Source organism: Phaseolus vulgaris, chromosome 10, assembly GCF_051622355.1.
Source record: "Phaseolus vulgaris cultivar YP4 chromosome 10, ASM5162235v1, whole genome shotgun sequence".
Lineage (NCBI taxonomy): Eukaryota > Viridiplantae > Streptophyta > Magnoliopsida > Fabales > Fabaceae > Phaseolus > Phaseolus vulgaris.
In genome coordinates this window covers 40,496,715-40,517,064 of record NC_143507.1, presented here as the reverse complement: position 1 = coordinate 40,517,064, position 20,350 = coordinate 40,496,715, and the positions used below count along the sequence as shown (strand labels likewise).

The window sequence follows — 20,350 nt, the reverse complement described above, 5'->3', positions numbered from 1 at the left end:
ATATTTGATAAATATTTTATATCAATCAATAAACTTCAATTATCCCTATAAATCATAACTGTAAAATAATAAAGATAACATAGATTTTTTTTACACTCTACACTCAACTCAAGGGAAGTTGATATATATATATATATATAAAAGATCATAGCACCAGAGAAATTAAATAATTATGCTTCTAAATGATTTCAACATCTAAAGTCTTTATTTTAGAATGAAAGGATTTTTTTATCAACAAGAAATAATAAATAAATATGAGTCACTTAAGGGGTGACCCAACTCTTATCTAGAAAAAAAAAATTAGGACATCACTCTACATTTTATCCCAAACTCTCAACAGAAACTAACAACAAAACCTTACTCTAAAAAACAACCAAAGAGATCTGTCATTGGTGGCAATCAGGGTATATCATGAGAACAAACTCCAAAAACATACAAACAAAAACAGTTCACCAAACATTAGCCTCTAACAGTATGAGACTTTTTTTTTCCTTTTTTTTTAATCCCCTATGCAAAAAGCACAACATCTTAACAAACTACGAACACAAAAAAAAAAAACATAATATTTGCACGACACAAATACACCTCCAAAGAGTCATATTAATCTAATGTAAGGAGCAAATGCTCTTATTGCAAAAATCCTTTTACTCCATCCAGATAGTTAGACTGCCTACATCCAATTTGCAAAACTCACAACTTCTTCCTTCCAAAAACAAAGGTTTAGCATTACATACCAAAGTAAAGAAAGCAAAATTATTTAACTGATTTCATACATGCCACGGGTTCCAAACACCAATCAAAATAAGATAACTTTGTATTTTTTTCTTTACTAGTAATCCAAGCCCAAACTTTTCTTTGTGCCACCGCAAACACCTCTATAAGGTCTACTCTCCCTTTTTAAAGACACACCTATTTCCGATGTTTCCAAATTTCACCTACAATTGCAATCCACACTCCTCCCCAAATTTTGGATAATGATCCTTTATCATTTCTAGGTCCAAACATCAAGAAGTGTACCTTAGCATCAAAGTGGTTCACAGAGAAGCATCCCAACCAGGACAAATACAAACCCCAAACTCTCCATGCAACCTTACACTTAAAGAATAAATGGCAAACAATCTTCTCTTCCTCACCACACAATCCACACAAGCTACTTACTAGTAAGACTCCTCGTCTCAGTAGATTATTCTTTGTTGTTATGCTATTAATCAACACCCTCCAAGTTGTAGTTTGTGCAGATGGAAGAACCTTTATCTTCCAGAATTTCTCAAAAAGAGTCATATCCTCACCTTCCTCGTCTTTAAGGAATTATAAGCATATTTCACATAAAAAGGCACATGCTTATCATCCCTACAACTCCAATTGTCCACACCACTCTCCCCCTCCTCGACTACCTCCTTATTATCTAATAAGAGAAACAAATGAGGGAACTATTCTCTATCCACACAAATAAATTTCTCCTCCATCCCAACTTCCACTTCCTCCTACCATTGTTCCAACTTCCAACTTGTACCATAGAACAACCACGATCTAGGATGTGTTTATACAAAGAATTAACTTACATTTTCAAACAATAAAATTGTACAAAAGGAGAATGATTGGCAATATTAGAGTGGGGTTACAATATAGAAAATAGCATAGAATGAGGAGAAGAATTGTTGTTGTCACAAAGATAGAAATTAATGGAGACGGAGGAATTGTGACATATTCCTAAAGAAAAGTGAAAAGTGAGAGAAACCACATGTTAGTACTTATTATAAAAGCTTTCTATATTGCTTCAAAGGTTTAAAATAGTATAAAGAGTATATTCTACATCAATTATTTCCACAATCAATATAATATATACTTTTAAACAACATAAAAAATTATTATACTACTTACAAAATTGTTATCCTACTAATTTTTGGATAATCAATATTATGAGTGATGTAGTTTGTTTTTTCCATAGTAATTTCTTGGTATGTATATTAGATATAAATGCTGATAAAATTAATATTACTAGAAGTTACTTACATAGTGAAATACTAACATGACATTAATAAATAAATTAAAATCATACAATTGGAATACCTTATTATTAGAAGTGAAAACAATATTAGAATAATAATAAAATATTTTTTCGTTGGTAAGTTAGAGCATATTCTAAAGAAAATGAACTACCACTACAAGAAATACAAGAAAATCATGAAATAGAAATCAATTTTTGAATTGGTATCTAATTAGCAACCAATGTTTTTGCTACCAAATTTAAAATCTAAATAATTGGTAGTTAAAACCTTGGTAACTAATTACATATCAATTTAAAAATCATTTAACAATAATATAAACTAATTTAGAAACCATTTTTTTAGTTTCTAAAATGTCTCTAATTTAGTTACTATAATAATTAATTATTTTTTTTTTTTAAAATTGGTTTCTATTTCATGTTTTTCTTGTAGTATACGTAATTGGTGACAAACAGAAAATAAGATACAAATAATGATCATAATATCCGGTTGAAAGCAAAATTCAGCAGTAACAAGATACTTAAATGAAAACAACATAAAAAATAATAAATAATTTTTTTACCAAACTTAATTAAAAATATTTAAATTTATAATATAGTTAAAATTTAATTAAAGATATAAGAATTTGAGGAGAAGATGTTTTAGTATAGAAGATGGAGACGTTTGTTATGTGAGGCATAATTTTGATAATAAATTAAGATTAATTTTATTTGACTTGAGTCTAATAAGGAAATTCAAAACACAAGTATGGAATTGATCGTAAATAAACAGTACAGGTTCACTGGTTCATCATTGTACGTACGATGGGTCAGCATGTCCATGCATGACGGCGTAGATCTTCAACTTCAATTTTCAAACCCGCAATCAAATTATGTTGAAAAAAAACATCCATTTACGACCACAGAAGCACACTTCGTGAATCACAAGCTAAATTCAAAACATGCCATTGCTTTTTGCATAAAAAAAAATCATGTTTAAAATGTCTTATCACATTTCACATATAATTTTTTCTAAATCCTACTATATAAATAAGATATTATGGGTGAGACTATACATTATGGGTGGTCCGAAAATGATCGGATAGCGGAAATTTTAAGCCTAATTCAACTCCATAAAACCAACTCATGAGGATAAGGTTTGCACCTACATATATACAATGAAAGGCTCTAATCTGTAGTCAATGTGGGATCTTCAACACTTCATAATCATTTAATTTTTTAAGATTAAGTTAAATTTAAAATTTAATTCTTAAGATGATATAAGAGTCATTTAGAGTTTATTATATTAAGAGATTATTAGTCTTGTCAAGTCATCACTATCGGAACATTCATAAATATTTAGTCTCATACACAATTTTAAGGATCTTGATATGAGGGTGTGTTGAAAATATTTTATAATATATAAGTGGGTGAAGACTCATGATAAAATTGAATTAGGCTTAACTTCTTGATAATTATTTAAAATAATTTTAAATTAAATATAAATGTATAATCGCATTCAAGTATTTAAGAATCTCAAACCTATATTGGAGATATTAGATCGACTATAATTAAAAAAATAATATATAAATAAATCCAACCGTCGATAAGTAAAACTTAAGTTGTTAATAATTATTTAAATTAATCTCAAATTAGAAATAAATTATGAATTTATATCAATAATTATGCATAAATCAAGCATGTACTAAATAATAGAGGCATTTAATACAAGTATTTATTTGACGAATATATGAGGTGCAGAGAAAATAAAAAAATTATTTATTTTGACCTGTGAACAGAAAATGGCCGACAGAATTAGGTGTGTGGACAAATAAGAGAGTTAGTGTTGAGGTTTTGTCAAAAGAGGTATTGACAGTGTTGAATAGTGATACTGAAAGTAGGTTAAGTAGGGTTAGAAGGTAGACATAAAACACCAATTCAGCTGTGAATCTTCAATTACTTAACAATTTTTTATTCCCAGCTACAACAACAAAAGATGGTCTCTGTCATTAGTAGCTTCATCAATTAATGTTTTCCTATGTTGGTGTAATAAATAAATCTATTTCAAGCGCCACGTGCATAATAAATTTTTGTGTGTCTGCAGATTCTACGTGGTCAAATCTACTCCCAATCATTCAATAAGAAAAATCATAAATACAATCATAAATAAAGTTATAGTTAAGTAACACAAATTTAAATTAATTAGGCATCTTAGATTATATATCCATCTAAAAGAATTAAACTTAATTAATTAAGCTTTAAATTTCTCCTAAGTTTAGGTATTTTTAGGTGGATTTGTATTAAATACTCGAAATTTTGATATCTTTAATTAAATAATTATCATTTAGATTTCTGTTAATTAAATGACATAAATGTTATTTGTTTTATCTTGATTACTTATTTTTTTGTGTTAAAAAATATGAGCAGTTGTAATTAATATAGAACACTATTGTGATTAATATAAAATAATCCCAAAAAAAATCAATTTGTAAAAATCAAAATAATTAGTTGCAATAGTAACTAAATTAGAAACTATTTTAGAAACTAAAAAGAAATTTGGTTTCTAAATTAGTTTTTATTATTTTCTATTATTGTTAAATAGTTTTTAAATTGGTATCTAATTAGCAACCAAAGTTTTTGCTACTAAATTTAGAAATCAAATAATTGATAGTTAAAACCTTAGTTGCTAATTAGATACCAATTTAGAAATTATTTAACAATAATAGAAAATAATATAATTAATTTAGAAACCAATTTTTTTTTTAATTTCTAAAATGGTCTCTATTTTTAGTTCCTATTATAACTAATTATTTTAGTCTCTAAAAATTGGTTTTTATTTCATGTGAATAAATAAATTTAATTTTATTATTTTTATTAAAAAGATTATCATATTTTTCGATAATTTCTATGTCATCACACTTACAACAAAAACGAGAGACTCTTATCGTCATCACCATTGATGAAGTGATTCCATGATTTCTTATTATTCAACCTATTTTTCATAAAAAATAATAAAATTTATTTATTATTTTATATTAACCATAATATTTATAATGATCACAACATGTCACATTTCTTAACAACATAACAATTACGTTGCTTAATTAGTGAAAATAAATTAAACAACCAACTTGATTAAAAAATTTAAATGATCAATATAAAAAAATCTAATAAAAATCAATTAAAATATCTAAGTTTATAAAAAAAAACTTCAAATTTAATTAAACCAAAAACTTATTAAATTGTGATAACAACATTTAAATCAACTTATTTTTATTTTTATAGTATTTTTATTACTTTTTCATTATTCATATTACTTTATATGAAATTTTGATAAATAACATTATAAGAAATTCATTAAATAACAATCAAAATTAGATAAAAAAAAATAATTAGTCACTATATTAACTAAATTAGATACTATTTTAGAGATTGTTCCTACTGAAAATGAATTCGGAGAGTGCAACTCGACAAGGGCTCTGTGTTCCTCATGGAACGAGCTTTCAGTTGGTCTCCGATGAGGGGAGAAGTCCACCTGCAAAAGACTCTTTGATGCTTAAGTCAGTATGAACACAAAGATGATGATAAATTCTTAATAGAGAGCGAAGAGTAGTATAAAATAAAGTTTAGTGTGCCCCGTTACCGAGAGAGTCATCATCTATTTATAAGTTTTATTGGACTCAGACCATTAAGAAAAACATTGAATGATAGTCATGTGATATAAATGGATTTTATAACAATAACCTATAATCGCCAGTAACTTATAATCAATTTATGGTCTGATTTATGTGTCTTAAATATAATATTAAATGGACAGTTATTGTTTGATTTATGTGCCTTAAATATTATATTAAATGAGTGGTTATTGGCCTGAATGTACCCAGTCGTAATTGGGAATATGTACATAAGTCCCCCAGCTCAGAAACCGAGAAGATGTACAGGTTCAACTTGGACTCGTTTGGATTTGATTTTTAGCTATGCTCGTGGTTGAACATTTTTTGTCGTGCTCTTGGTTCAGTCGATTGACATGCTCTAGGTTGAGTGTTTCTAGTTCTTGATTGAACTTATATTATTTTTACTTTTCTCTTGGTTGAGCGTTTTTAGTTCTTGATTGAACTTGTGCTCTTAGTCGAACATCTTTAGTTCTTGATTGAATTGTAACAAGACTGTGTTGTGAGAAAGAGATTTTATTTTTCCGAGCTTGCCTCATTAAAACCTTGCTTGGTAAAACCTTAGGGAGAAAACCTGAGCTAAAGAAACATAGTACAAGTTCTCGGTTTTCAACTGTAATTTTTAAGTGGGTTATGTTTTGTACCGTCCTGGATTTGATCGGACATATACCAATCAAGTCCAAGTCGGATGTATTCCATTTTGGTCTAAAATCGTGAGAAAGCCCATGATGAAGTAAAATTAACCATGATTTTTTGGACTATTATTATAAACTCCCGCATAATTATGTTAGTGTAATAATATTAATTTAGATAAATATATTATGGAATCAATCTGATTAATGCAATATTAACGTGAATTTAATGCACAATATCCTGATATCTTTGAATGCTCTAATCTACCTGCACAATGCTCCGATTATATTTCAAAATACTTTATTTACATACATGATATTCAGATTTTATGAAAAGATATTATAACATGTCACATTAAAACCCTGGAGAAACTAGTGTCAAAGATCCAAACCCATGAAAAATTATAAATAGATGACCACTAATAGGGAGTATATCCCAACTCGAATATTAGCACTATATACACAAGATTTGATTTTGATGCTCTTAAGCGTCGGAGTATTAAATACTGCAGGTGAAGTTTCCCTCATCCCCTGTATGTTGTATCACTAGAACTTGAAGGGAGAATACTCAAAACTAACCCAGATTATAACCAACCTCATCTTGGCAAGAACATTTGGCATCCACCGTGAGACAGGTAAAACTATTTCTACTACCACCACTCACTTAGAATATATTATTTTTATTGATTTTATTTTCAATAAGACATAATTTTATTACAACTTTAACTATAATTTTGGCAAAAAAAATAAAGAATTTATTTTAATTTTCTTAAAAACATTTTCTTATGAATTGATTAGATATGCATCTATGGAAAAAATTGTCAATGAACATTGAATTAAATTTTTATTTAAACCGCATTTTAGTTAAATTTATAATGGATGAAAATAAATTAATGAATTTGTTTTATCCCATCCGTTATAACTTCAAATAAAATTTATTCAATCCATCCTTAGTGGATATTTAGGTTTAAACATATGAACTACTAGGATTTTAATTTTTGTTGTATTAAATTTGAACTTTGGAGCACTTGAATATGTTTGGCAATTATTTAATTGAAAATAAAAACAACTATTTTGTGTTTCGTTGCACTAGCTTTGTCGGCCAATTACAGTTTTACAAAAGGATAAAAAACCCACTTAAGATGCAAATTTATATCAATGGAAATCGTTTTTTTTAAGCATTAAAAATCTGATTAAAACAATAAAAAAAATTACAAAGAGATGTATGCATTTTTATTATGTCTTAACTTTATTTTATGTATACTATATTCATCCACTACACTCAAATTATTATTTACTTTCGTTTCATTATATATTGTTTTATAAAAATGAAATATTATTTCAATACATGAAAGGGAGAAAATTAGATATTTTGATAAAATAAATCATTACTAATTTTTATGTGGATAAAATAAAAGATACTTCAATTTTATATAATAGTAAAATATAAAGATCATAATGTTTCAGATTCTGTTATAAGATCATAATTGTTAAACACTCATTTTAAAACATTTTATATCTTATACATAAAATTATATGTCATTGTATATTTGATTTCATCTGAAGATGATTAATTTTAGTATGTTCCCCATAAAATGAAAAGAAAAAAAATATGCATATAACAATTACTTCTAACAAGGGCGTTTTCAATAAATTTGCATTTTTCGTTGTGTTTTGTTTTTTTACGAATTTGGTTGTCTCCATTTCAGACCCGAGAACAACTCCGATCGGATCTGGTTGTCTCGGACCCGAGAACAACTCCGATCGGATCTGGTTGTCTCCATCTCGGACCCGAGAACAACTCCGATCGGATCTGGTTGTCTCCATCTCGGACCCGAGAACAACTCAGACGGTATCTGGTTGTCTCCATCTCGGACCCGAGAACAACTCCGATCGGATCTGGTTGTCTCCATCTCGGACCCGAGAACAACTCAGACGGTATCTGGTTGTCTCCATCTCGGACCCGAGAACAACTCAGACGGTATCTGGTTGTCTCCATCTCGGACCCGAGAACAACTCAGACGGTATCTGGTTGTCTCCATCTCGGACCCGAGAACAACTCAGACGGTATCTGGTTGTCTCCATCTCGGACCCGAGAACAACTCAGACGGTATCTGGTTGTCTTCATCTCGGACCCGAGAACAACTCAGACGGTATCTGGTTGTCTCCATCTCGGACCCGATAACAACTCAGACTATATATGGTTGTCTTCATCTCGGACTCGAGAACAACTCAAACTATATATGGTTGTCTTCATCTCGGACCCGAGAAGTCCAATAAAAAACAACTCAAACATATTTGATTCTTTCCTCTTGAACCCGAGAAGTCCAATAAAAAAACAACTCAAACGTATTTGGTTGTTTCCTCTCGAACTCGAGAAGTTCAATAAAAACAACTAACACTGTATCTGGTTGTCTACATCTTGGGCCCAAGAAGTCTGATAAAAAAACAACTCTAATTGTATCTGATTGTCTCCATCTTGGACATGATGAGTCTGCGACCAACAACAACTTGTAATAAAAACTAGTTGCCTCTACATCAGAATCTGCGATCAACAACAACTTGGAATAAAAATCTAGTTGGCCTTGCATCAGACCAAATTAGTCTATGAACAATAGTAGCTTCAAAGCAACTCAGATTCAGTTCGATTGTCATCCAGAGTTGAGCTGCCCAATTGAACCCACGCCCTTGCCAAAGGTTAGGTCTATTTTCTTGCTTAAAAATATATTATTTTTCAAGGGTAGATCCAACAAGCAGTCGAGCTTAGCCGCAAACAACTTTGATAAATGCTCGCACATGTATCGATCAAAGCTCAGGTTTGATTTTAACTTGACCTTTCTTGCCTAAAAGTTTATATTATTCTTCAAGATAAATGTATTGAATGGTCGGACTTAGCCGCAAATGTTTTTGACAAGTCTTTTCACCTCACTTGCTCGACTCAAGACTAGGGAGTTGTGTACCATCTCTAATTTGATTGAACATATATCCATCAAGTACAAGTACAAGTCGGATGTATTCCATTTTGACCTAAAATCGTGAGAAAGCCATAACGAAATAAAATTAACCATATTTTATTCATCTTTTTTAATTATATGCATTATTTTATGTTTATAATTATATCCTTAACCAAAATTAAATTAATCATGTTTTTTTCTGATAAATAATTGATATTAATATTTTTTTAAAAACTTAATTATCAGTTAACAAAAGGGGTAAAGAAGATCTTTAAAGTTTTTGTTTTGAATAAATAATAGTAGGTATTGGAATAAGCAAAAAATCATGTTGGATTGGATTCAGATCTAATACCATGAATCTAGCTTAACTTAAATTTAAATTTTTAAAATTCATATTCTATCATTTGAGGCATTGAATTAATTAGATAAGAATTATTAAAATTGTAAGTTCATAGATTATTCAAATCTGATTCATATTAGATGAAACTATTTTTTAGGAAATTTAATTTAGTTTTATTTTAATTTTTAATAAATAAATTAAATATATTGAATCTTTAGTAAAAAAAAATTGTATGCGATTTCAATAATTATTTTTTTAATGAACTATCATTTTATGCAATTTATGTTAAATACTCTTTTTTATTTTTCTGTTATAATATATTTTTAATTTTATCTTAACTGGTAACATATCATAACATTTAACGGAAAACTTATATTAACTTATTTTTGAAAAAATTAAAATTAAATTAAAAGCATTTAAAATAATAAGATAAAATTGAAAAAAGTATCATAATAAAATAGAAAAAAAAAACTTTTTGACCTGCAATTTATCACTAATTTTTACAAAAATTAATCGTATAAAAAATAAAATTAAAACTTTAAACATATCTCAACAAAATTTACTTTGATAATGACATTTCATATGAGTGAATTTCAAAAATAAAATTCAAACATAATTATTTTTACCCTATTTAAGCTAATGGTGGTTTTTACACACTCACAACTATAAAAAGGTGGGCATTAATGTTTTACAAACCTTACTTTTATTCATCAATCCAACATCAAACACCAAAATATGTTACTTTATATAAGATAATATAATTAATTATGATAATTGATTAAATATAACATCTAGCATAATAAATTATGTTATATAATATGCCTTATCTACTATTAAAAAGGAGATATAATTTATTTTAAAAGTTTGTATACATATATCTCTTATTAAAAGGAATATAATTAACTTATATCATCATTTATTTTTAAGTTTTTTTTAGATAAACATTTTCTTCTACCTAATTTGAATCTGAGTATCTCCTATTAAATGAAAATATAATTTATCTAAATAGTTTGTTATACGACCTATTAATATTAACAGATGCTCCAATCAAAGTCTTAAAATCTTAAAAAAAATAAAAGAATTCTTGATTGGTACTTAAAATCAGTTTATAAGAATTTGAAGAACTTGAGATGTAAAAAATAAAAGGTAAGTAATCAGTACTATATTTTGATACTTGAAATCAGTTCAAATTTTGTTAAAAATTTAATAATATTAATTAAAATTTAAAAAATAATTGATAACTAAGCAATAACAAAGTGAACTCAACTTATATGCTTTGAGTGGTGGTTATTTAAACTTTAAATAGAATATATTTTGTTGAGTATATATAATTCATTATATTATATAATAAAAAAATAATCTATACCTATATACAAAGGGGATTCCCTCTTAACTGCTCTTAATTTTTTTTCCTATTTTATTCTTATATTAATATTTAATTTTATTATTGTATCATGGTCATTGTGTCATTTCTTATTCCCCTCTTAACTACTCTTAATTTTTTTTTTCATTTTATCCTTATATTAATATTTAATTTTAGTATTGTATTATGATCATTGTGTCCTTTCTTATTTTTTCTACAATAGTGGGGCGGTTTTGAATTGAAAGAGAGGTGAAAAAGCGGTTTTAAATTGAAAGAGATGTGGAGGAACAGTTATGAATTGAGAGAGAGAGGTGGATGAACGGTTATGAATTGAAAGAGAGGTGAATAAGTGGTTATGAATTGAAAAAGATAATTTATTTTGAAAATTAATTGCATAAGGAGAGGGAGTGTCTGTTTTATGAGAGAGAAATAAATATTAGGAGATGTGAGTAGTGGCCAAACGTGAACAATTTGATTATTACTGAGCGGTTACCACTTTCTTTAATAGTTTCCACCGTCACCATTTACATCCACCTTCCTAGAAAAGAGTAGTTTTTACCAGTTATATTCACTCCCTTATAAGGAGTAGTCGTTGCATAAAAAAAATGCTCATAAATTTTGACACATTTTGGACCCTCTTCCTTCACGCTCCATGTTCTTCTCCTACTCTCACCCATCTTAGTACCTCTTCAATCACCACTGTACAACAACAACCACCAGCGTTCGAAGCAGAGACGTGTCTCATTGTTATAGGATTTGAACATTTTTGTTTCTATTGCTTTCGTAATTTTTTTTTATATTTTTGTATGAATCCTAAACCCAGCTTTGCGGACAAAGTTTTTATGTCTACGGGTGCTTTGATCTATTAGATATTACATAAGTTGTAAGTTTGGTAATTTGTATTTAGTTTATTATTTTATTTTTTTCAACTTCTTTGCCATGGAAGATGTGGATTCAATTGATATGGTGATAGATTCTACAACTTCCAACATACAACCATTTGCATTATGTTTTGACATTGTTTGCTGGTCCATTTTTTTTAAACCTTAATTTTAATCTTGATAACCTTACAAAGTTCAAGATTACACCAAAGTTAAATCAAAATTTAATATTCAAAAACAATAAAATGAAAATATAAAAAAATTAACATAAAATCTTAATAAAACTATTATCAATGGTGCATTTAGATAATTTACGTATCTTCACATATAATTTAATATTTATTAAAATTATATAAATATATAAATAGTAAAAATGAAAAATGCGGATACACATGCTGAGTGCCTGTGTTCCCGCTAGTAATGATAATAATGATAATAAATATTAAAATAATAAAAATAATTTAGTTATATATTAAAATACATTATATTAATTAAATAATCACAATTTATTATATTAATTAAAATATGTATTTGGAAGATTTAAATGTATAAGAAACTTACAAATTGAGACACGATTATATAAAATAATAAATAAAGAAAAACGTTGCAGCGGTGGATTGATAAGAAGGAGAATTTGTAGCCATAAAATGCCAAAAAGGAAAAGTGTAAATTATTATACTCATTAGTGCAGTTGCTCTTCACGTGTTCCCCCTCCAACTTCAACCTCCTTCACGTGACCTTCACGTGCATCCTTAGTCTCAAAGTGGACCTAACTGCACCATATTGCAACACGTGTAACCCAAACGTGAAACGCGTGTGATGTGTAAAAACGTGTTTGTATTCAGACCAAGTCGCATCCATGGAAAGCTACCAAAAACGCGTGACATGACCCGCGCCAATAACAATGTTAACACCTTTCACGCGCCTTTGTTAAGAATGAAAAAAATGTCAAATTATAAATATTAATTTCTAAATATTTTATTTAAGACCCGCATTTTAAATTCACGTCTGACACACTTTCTTGTCTCAGTTTTCATAGAGATATAATTAATTTAAGATTCTATTGGTTATTTTTTAAAGGCTTTAAATTACCACTTACTGAACAAAGTTGATTTCTTAGGATTTAATTTACCCCTTTTGTTACTAATAAAAAACAATGCTGATAAAAATAATATACTCCTTTTGTTCTCAAAATTAATTTTAATCATTTTATTAAAATAATATCAGTGTCATTGGATAGAAAGACTAATTAATTTTGAGTTAAATTAAGAATAAAAAAATATTTTTTTTTCTCAAAAAGTTAAACTATCTTTTACTCTTTTTTTTAATTCAAATTGTAGTTATTGTGGGACAGGAATCATTTATTTCTTATTTTTATACCTTTTAAAAGTTATTTTATAATTAATGGAAGCTATTGCGATGAATGATACATCATTTAGTAAAAAATAGTGATTTTAACAATATTGTTTTACTGAAAATATATCTTTTGATTTTTTTTATACTAATGTTCATATAAATTCAGTGTAAAGAATTAACTTGTCATATGCAATTAAGGTTGACAGACCAAATGATTTTATAATAAATAATATTTTAATTTTTAGCAAGATATACTTAGTATAAAAGTCTTTTAAAATAGTCAAGTAGTGCTAAATGGACATTGAGGTGAATTAAGTATAATTTATGATGGAAATAAATTTCTCTATATTAAAAAATGTGGTAAAATAACGCGGAATATCATGGATAATTAAAAAAATTAATAAGATAATTTACTAATATCACATGTGTAATTAGTTTTTTTTTTATGATCATCTATCTATTTATATAAGGGAGATGATGTGGTAAATTAATATAATATCTTTAGAGATGTAAGAATTTTATATTTTGAAATTTCAAATAGATTTTCTTTTGAAAATCTAATGTTTTCACTATTAAAAATTCATGTGCTAATAATTCACATTGGAAGCTAAAATTTGGAAGAAGTTGATTGATTAGAGATATTTTCTTCATTGATGATTGAGGAGGAAACTACAAATTGATTTGATAGATGAAGGCTTTCATTCTCCAACCATGACTATGAGTGCAAAATAATAAATGACATTAATACCATTGTTTAAAAAACTTATGATAACTCAATTTTTTATTTAATGCACATAAATGATGATTAGGAAAAGAAGAAGAAAAATATTTTGTAAAACGGAAAATCTTTAATTTTTGTAAACTGGTAGAAATACTCTCTCATCACTAACTTAAAGATAGTCTTAGTTTTTTTTATGGGTATTTTATAAACAAAATTGTGTTGCCAGAACATATATTTATATATCAAGTAAGAAAATTAATTATTATAAATTATAAATTTGAGTTATATAGTTATAAACTATAAATATTAAAAATGGAATTAGTAAAATTGATTTAGGTTATTTGATATTTATTATATGGGTTTATATTTTGAATTTTGTTGTCTTATGTTCCACTCCAAATTAGGTCCACCATAAAGGTGGAAGAGGATAAGGTAGTGGTTTATCTTTAGCAAAGTAATTAAACTTGGAACCTCAAACACAACAAATATGTTTGGTTCCTATGAATCCTTTTCTGGATAGCTTTCAACTTTATGATTCCACAAATTAATTATTAATAATAATGTTTCTTTGCAATTTCTACCCTCTCTTCAACTTTCTTCATCATTATATTAACCTTGTCGTGTTACCGTATCATGATAAAAAAAAAAAAGTGAAATAAACATAACCATGCGTGAACCATATATTTTTTTTATGCCATAGTAATTCTCCATCAAATTATATTTAGAAAAATAAATATTTTTTTTCTTAAAATATAAGTTTCACATAAAAAAAATTAGAATAATTCTAAAATTATATAGTATCATATATATTTTGAAAGTAATATCTTTTTTATCAATTTCATATGATATCATTTATTTCCTCTCTCATATCTTATTTTATCTGTATCCCTTTAACGTCTGAACAAATTCAATTAATTTTTTTCAGTGATTTCTATTTTTTTTTTGTCTTCTTATATTTATTTATAACTCTTTCAGAAATTAAATGGAGTTTTTTAATTAAGTGTTTTAAATATTTGTAATAAAAACCTCACTTTTATTTCTGGCACAGTGAAGTCCGTTAACAAAGGTTCACACTGATTACAAGTTAATTTTAATTAGTTGCCAATAAATGACGTTTTCAATGTAACTGGGGTGATTTCTTAGATTTTTTAAATAGTTAAATTTTTAAATATTTATGAAAAAAAATTAGTAGTGTTTCAAAACACGAATATAGATAAAGAATTAATGTTTAAAACATTTATTTGGAAATTTATTTATTTTAAAATAAAAATTATATATTTCCAAATATTTTTATAACGTGTTTGTGTTTTTAAAAATTGTTTAATTTTATATTTAAAGGAAAATTCACCATTTTAGAATTGAAAAATCATATTTATGAAAAAATAAATAAATTTTGTTGTATTTAATTTTTTTATTGTATAGGTGATTTTTTATTGTGAAGAACTATTTAAATTTTAAAAAGTAGTTATTTAAAGGATAAAATTATAAGAAATTGTTTTTTTTTCTTTTTAAATTCAAATTTCTTTAAAGTTTTTAAAATTCAATTTTTCTGTTTAAAAATATTTGTTAAATTTAGTATAATTTAGTATTATAAAGGATAAAATTTAAAAAACTAAAGAGAGATCTGTTTATATATACTGTTATAGATTATATTATTATTTTTTACTTTTAAGATGAAGAAAATACTAATCCCCTTATCATGTTCATTTGATTTACTTATCACATGAAATTAAATTAAATCAACATTTTTTTGAGATATTCAAATTTAGTTATGCTCAAATCTATCCTATGAGAGAAAAAAGAAAGTATTCTTTAAGCATTTTAATATTATTCCTTAATTAAAATTTGTAGTTTCTTTGGATCACATGCATGAAAATGTTAATTTTAATAAGATAATAACATACAAATATGAAAAAGATTACATCTAAATTTATACATATTGTTTTATTTTATTTTCCATGGAAGAGAATTATTGATTTTAGAATTTAAATGTTTTTTAGTCTATCAAAACAGGGTAATGCTCACCTTTGGTATCTTATATTTAAAATATATAACTTTTCCAAATTTGAGAAATAAACATTTTAGTCCATGAGACTAACTCAATTGGATAAAAAAATTAACATAACCAACATATTTACTTCATATTTCTATTTCATTTATATCACATTCTTACTAAAAGTATTAAATACGTTTATATATATGTTTCTAAAATATCAAATAGATTCTTATTGAATGCAATTTTCCAAAATACTAAAAAATTCAAAATTTCCAAGAAAAACATAAATTAATTAGTTATTAATGATATATTTATTATGCATTGCACATCCAACTTATATTCACACCATACATAATTGTAATTAACAAACTATAGTAATTCACCATAAATAAAGCATTAATAAGGCAGTTATTAATACCTGTATCCACTGCATTATATCTTCTCACAAGTTGTTTTTTATTGATTAGCTCAATGTTTGACAAAGTAAACATCAAGTAAATATTCATTTATTTCCCAAAAAATCTGTTTTCTTTTTCATTTTCTTCTATGAACAAGAGATCTGGAGAATAAAGTTTGGCTCTGAATGTCCCAAGATTTTAGAAAGACCAATGCAGTGTGAGATCAGAGAAGGTATTTTCCCTGAATGTGATGACAGATTTGATGAGTTTAGTTTGGAGAGAGTAAATAAAAGACAAAATAATGCAGAAGTGAGATAGAGTGTGGATTTTTGCCAGTATTTAAAAGAGCAGTTGGTAGTGTTTGATGTTTTGATTGAGCAAAAGGAAATAAAGTTGAGCAATGATTTTTGGCATGAGAGTGAGAAAAGACAGCACCAAACCAACCAATTCCATGTTTTAACATGGACACACAGAAACACGAAATTCAGCCATTCAGATTCATAACTGTGAGTCACATGTGAGAAGCTATTGCTATTGCTTGTCACTGTTGAGCACGAGTATCACGAATTTCATATACTCCCTTAAACTCTAAGGTTAACTTGTCTTTATCTACTTACACACTATTTTGTTTCTTCCATTATCTCTTTCTCTCATTTATTACCACACATGCTAATTTAAATATACATTTTTTATTTATATCAAACATTAATTACTATGAGTTTATTTAATATATTTATTTTAGTGTATTTGCAGGCTTCAGTACAAGACTAGTAGATAGATAGGAGCAAACAACCAAAACCACTACCTCTCAACTTCCAACCAAGTAACCCTGGTTAAACTTTAACCCTGGTTGGTTTGTCTCGCACTTTGCAGTTACAACTTAGGAAGAAAGAAAGAGAGAGTGAGTTCGGAGTTAGAGAACGTAAGCCGCATTGTTATTTGTTCATTGTTCATTCACACACTTCTCTCTTTCTCCCAAACTCTGAAGCCTTTTTTTTTTCCTTGTTCGCTGTTTCGTTTTAGGAATAGTTTCACTGAGAAAACTGAAAAATCCTTTTTATCTCTTCCTTTTTTTTTATTATTTGGTGAAACTTGGACATAAACATGTTTTTCCTCAGAGACACAGACACCCTTTTGATAACTTGAACACTGGGTGTACTCGTAATGTTGTCCCTTGTTGAGTTGTTACCCCTTTGGGCATTTTTTTAGGTTTTTTTTATTTTCCGGAGCCCCAGGTTGAAATTCTGCGAGATCTGAGGTTTCTGGATTTGGTTTTGAGAAAGTTGAGATTTTGTTGGGTTTCGGGGATGAAGATTGAGGTGGGGTTGGGAGGGGTGTGGAATGAGGAAGAGAAAGCGACGGTGGTGGAGGTTTTGGGTCGCGGTGCGTTTGATTACTTGGTGGCGAATTCGGTTTCTAATGAGAATCTGTTAATGGCGTTTGGGAGCGGCGAGAATCTGCAGAACAAGCTTTCGGATCTCGTGGAGCGTCCTAACGCGTCGAACTTCAGTTGGAACTACGCGATCTTCTGGCAAATTTCGCAGTCCAAGTTTGGGGATTGGGTTTTGGGGTGGGGAGATGGGTGTTGTAGGGAACCGAGGGAGGGAGAAGAGGGTGGAGAAGCGAGAGGGAAAGGTAGAGGGGTTGTTGCTGATGACGAGAAGGTGCAGGGGATGAGGAAGAGGGTGTTGCAGAAGCTGCACATGACTTTTGGGGGTTCTGACGAGGACAATTATGCTTTTGGGTTGGACCGTGTTACTGACACCGAGATGTTCTTTCTTGCTTCCATGTACTTCTCTTTTCCCCGTGGACTAGGGGGTCCAGGTAAGTGCTTTGCTTCTGGGAAGCATTTGTGGCTCTCGGATGTGTTCAAATCTAGTTTTGATTACTGTGTGAGGTCTTTCTTGGCCAAATCTGCTGGAATTCAGACTGTTGTTTTAGTGCCTACTGATATGGGGGTGGTGGAGATGGGGTCTGTGAGGATGGTGGGTGAGAGTTTTGAGCTTTTGCAGGCTTTGAAGTCTGTGTTTTCTTCACAGGCATCATTGGTCCCTCCCAGGGTCAAGCCAATTGCACCATTGGATTTGGTGAGTGAGAAGAGAGAAGAGAATGCAGATGCCCCTTTTTCTAGTGTGCCAATTGGGGATAAGGATAACAATAACAGCAGTAATGGTAATAATAGAGTTGAAGGAATTGGAGTTCCAAAGATTTTTGGGCAGGATTTGAACAGTGTGACTCAATTCAGGGAGAAACTTGCTGTGAGGAAAATGGAGGAGAGGCCCAGGGCGTGGGGAGGTCATCCCAATGGGAATACTATTGGTTTTCCGAATGGTATCCATACTTCTAATTGGGGGACCGGTCAAGTTGTGAGGCAGGTTGCTCCTCCTGAAATGCATGCTCGTAGGTTGGCCAGCTCCGGTACATTGTCTGTGCCTGTGCCTGAGCTGGCCAATGGCACAAGGCATGATTTTGTGCATAACAATTATCAGCAGCAACGGCCGGTTCAGATGCAAATTGATTTCTCAGGAGCCACTTCAAGGGGAGCCACTTCAAGGGCTTCAGGGAGATCAATCATTGCTGAATCTGAGATTTCTGATGTTGAGGCCTCGTGCAAGGAGGAGAGAGTGAGTGTTGCTGATGACAGGAGGCCGAGGAAGCGGGGAAGGAAGCCAGCTAATGGAAGGGAGGAACCCCTCAATCATGTGGAGGCAGAGAGGCAAAGGCGGGAGAAGCTGAACCAGCGGTTCTATGCGCTGCGTGCTGTTGTTCCAAATATCTCCAAGATGGACAAGGCATCACTATTGGGTGATGCTATTGCTTACATCAATGAACTTCAAGCGAAACTCAAGACCATGGAGTCTGAGAGAGAGAGATTTGGAAGCACCTCTATGGATGGATCAGCAGTGGAAGCCAATGCAAGAGCAGAAAATCATAGTAATGGAGCTCCTGATGTGGATGTTCAAGCTGCACAAGATGGGGTGGTAGTAAAGGTGAGCTGCCCTATTGATGTTCATCCAGTTTCAAAAGTCATCCAAACTTTCAAAGAGGCAGAGATTGGTGTTGTTGATTCAAAACTTACTGCTGCAAATGATACTGTTTTCCATACATTTGTAGTTAAATCTCAGGGACCTGATCAGCTGACCAAGGAAAAGTTGATTGCATTGTTTTCCAAAGCATCCAACCCCATACAGACATCGTGATATGGAGAATTGCAATTAACATAGTCCATAGGCATGATACATATAGAAGAGCCAAATATCTACATCGTCTTCAGAAATTTTGTTATACTATAGAGAATCTTAAAGTAAAGCAGTGGGAACTAGGAAAGTAGAATAATAGCTTCTATTAACCCTCTAGGGCAGTCAATTTATGTTTGTCTATAATATACACAGTTTATCATAAGATCTATTATTCCTGCTATGTCAATTATTTTGTTTAGTTTAACAAATCTACCATCTTACTTTGGTCATATCATAGCCTAATATAATTTCTCTCTTTTCTTTTTCTTGGCCTGTTTCTTGTTTTCTACCTAGTTTTCTTTTCTGCATCAAAATATTAGTTAATTGTCTGCTGATTTTGTCATTGTCACATTTCAATGTAGTTTCTTTCATACTCCTAATCCTTTCTCATACAGGATACTTTATTTTTTAATGTCAGCATACTTCATTATTCCTAACTCAATAACATCTTTGTTTCCTACTATAGAAATGCATGTTTATTGTTAAAATGCATTAGCTGGTGTAAAAGAAGAGTTTCCTTTTATAGGAAGGTGAGTTTATTATTTTTAGCACTCACATGGGCAATTTATTGAAATTGGGCATTCTTTTTTCTTTCTGCTTGCATATGGGAGTGGTCTGTGATTCAGTTCTTTAGCTGGCTTTTCCAGAAGTTAGAAAAAGAGTGAGAAATAAAAGGACCAACAAACTTTTGCACAGTAGATCCATGGTTTTATTTGATCAACCATAGTACTGTAAATGGATTCTACATTCTACACTAGAAGGAAAAGTGACCACTGCCCTTAAATTGTAGTCAGTTCCTTTGTTACTATATCCAC

The 20,350-nt window shown here is 29.3% G+C and overlaps 1 protein-coding gene across 1 annotated transcript; it reads left to right on the top strand.

Moving 5' to 3' along the window:
* The first annotated feature begins 16,787 nt into the window (after nucleotides 1–16,787).
* LOC137818384 (transcription factor MTB1) lies at nucleotides 16,788–19,765 on the top strand. Its single transcript, XM_068621783.2, has 2 exons — nucleotides 16,788–16,889; nucleotides 17,050–19,765. The coding sequence occupies exon 2, from the start codon at nucleotides 17,604–17,606 to the stop codon at nucleotides 19,494–19,496; it is 1,893 nt and encodes a 630-aa protein (XP_068477884.2). The 5' UTR covers nucleotides 16,788–16,889; nucleotides 17,050–17,603; the 3' UTR covers nucleotides 19,497–19,765.
* The last annotated feature ends 585 nt before the right edge of the window (nucleotides 19,766–20,350 follow it).

Coding starts and splice junctions, on each gene's coding strand:
- LOC137818384 (XM_068621783.2), top strand. CDS start 17,604: ATGAAGATTGAGGTGGGGTTGGGAGGGGTGTGGAATGAGGAAGAGAAA.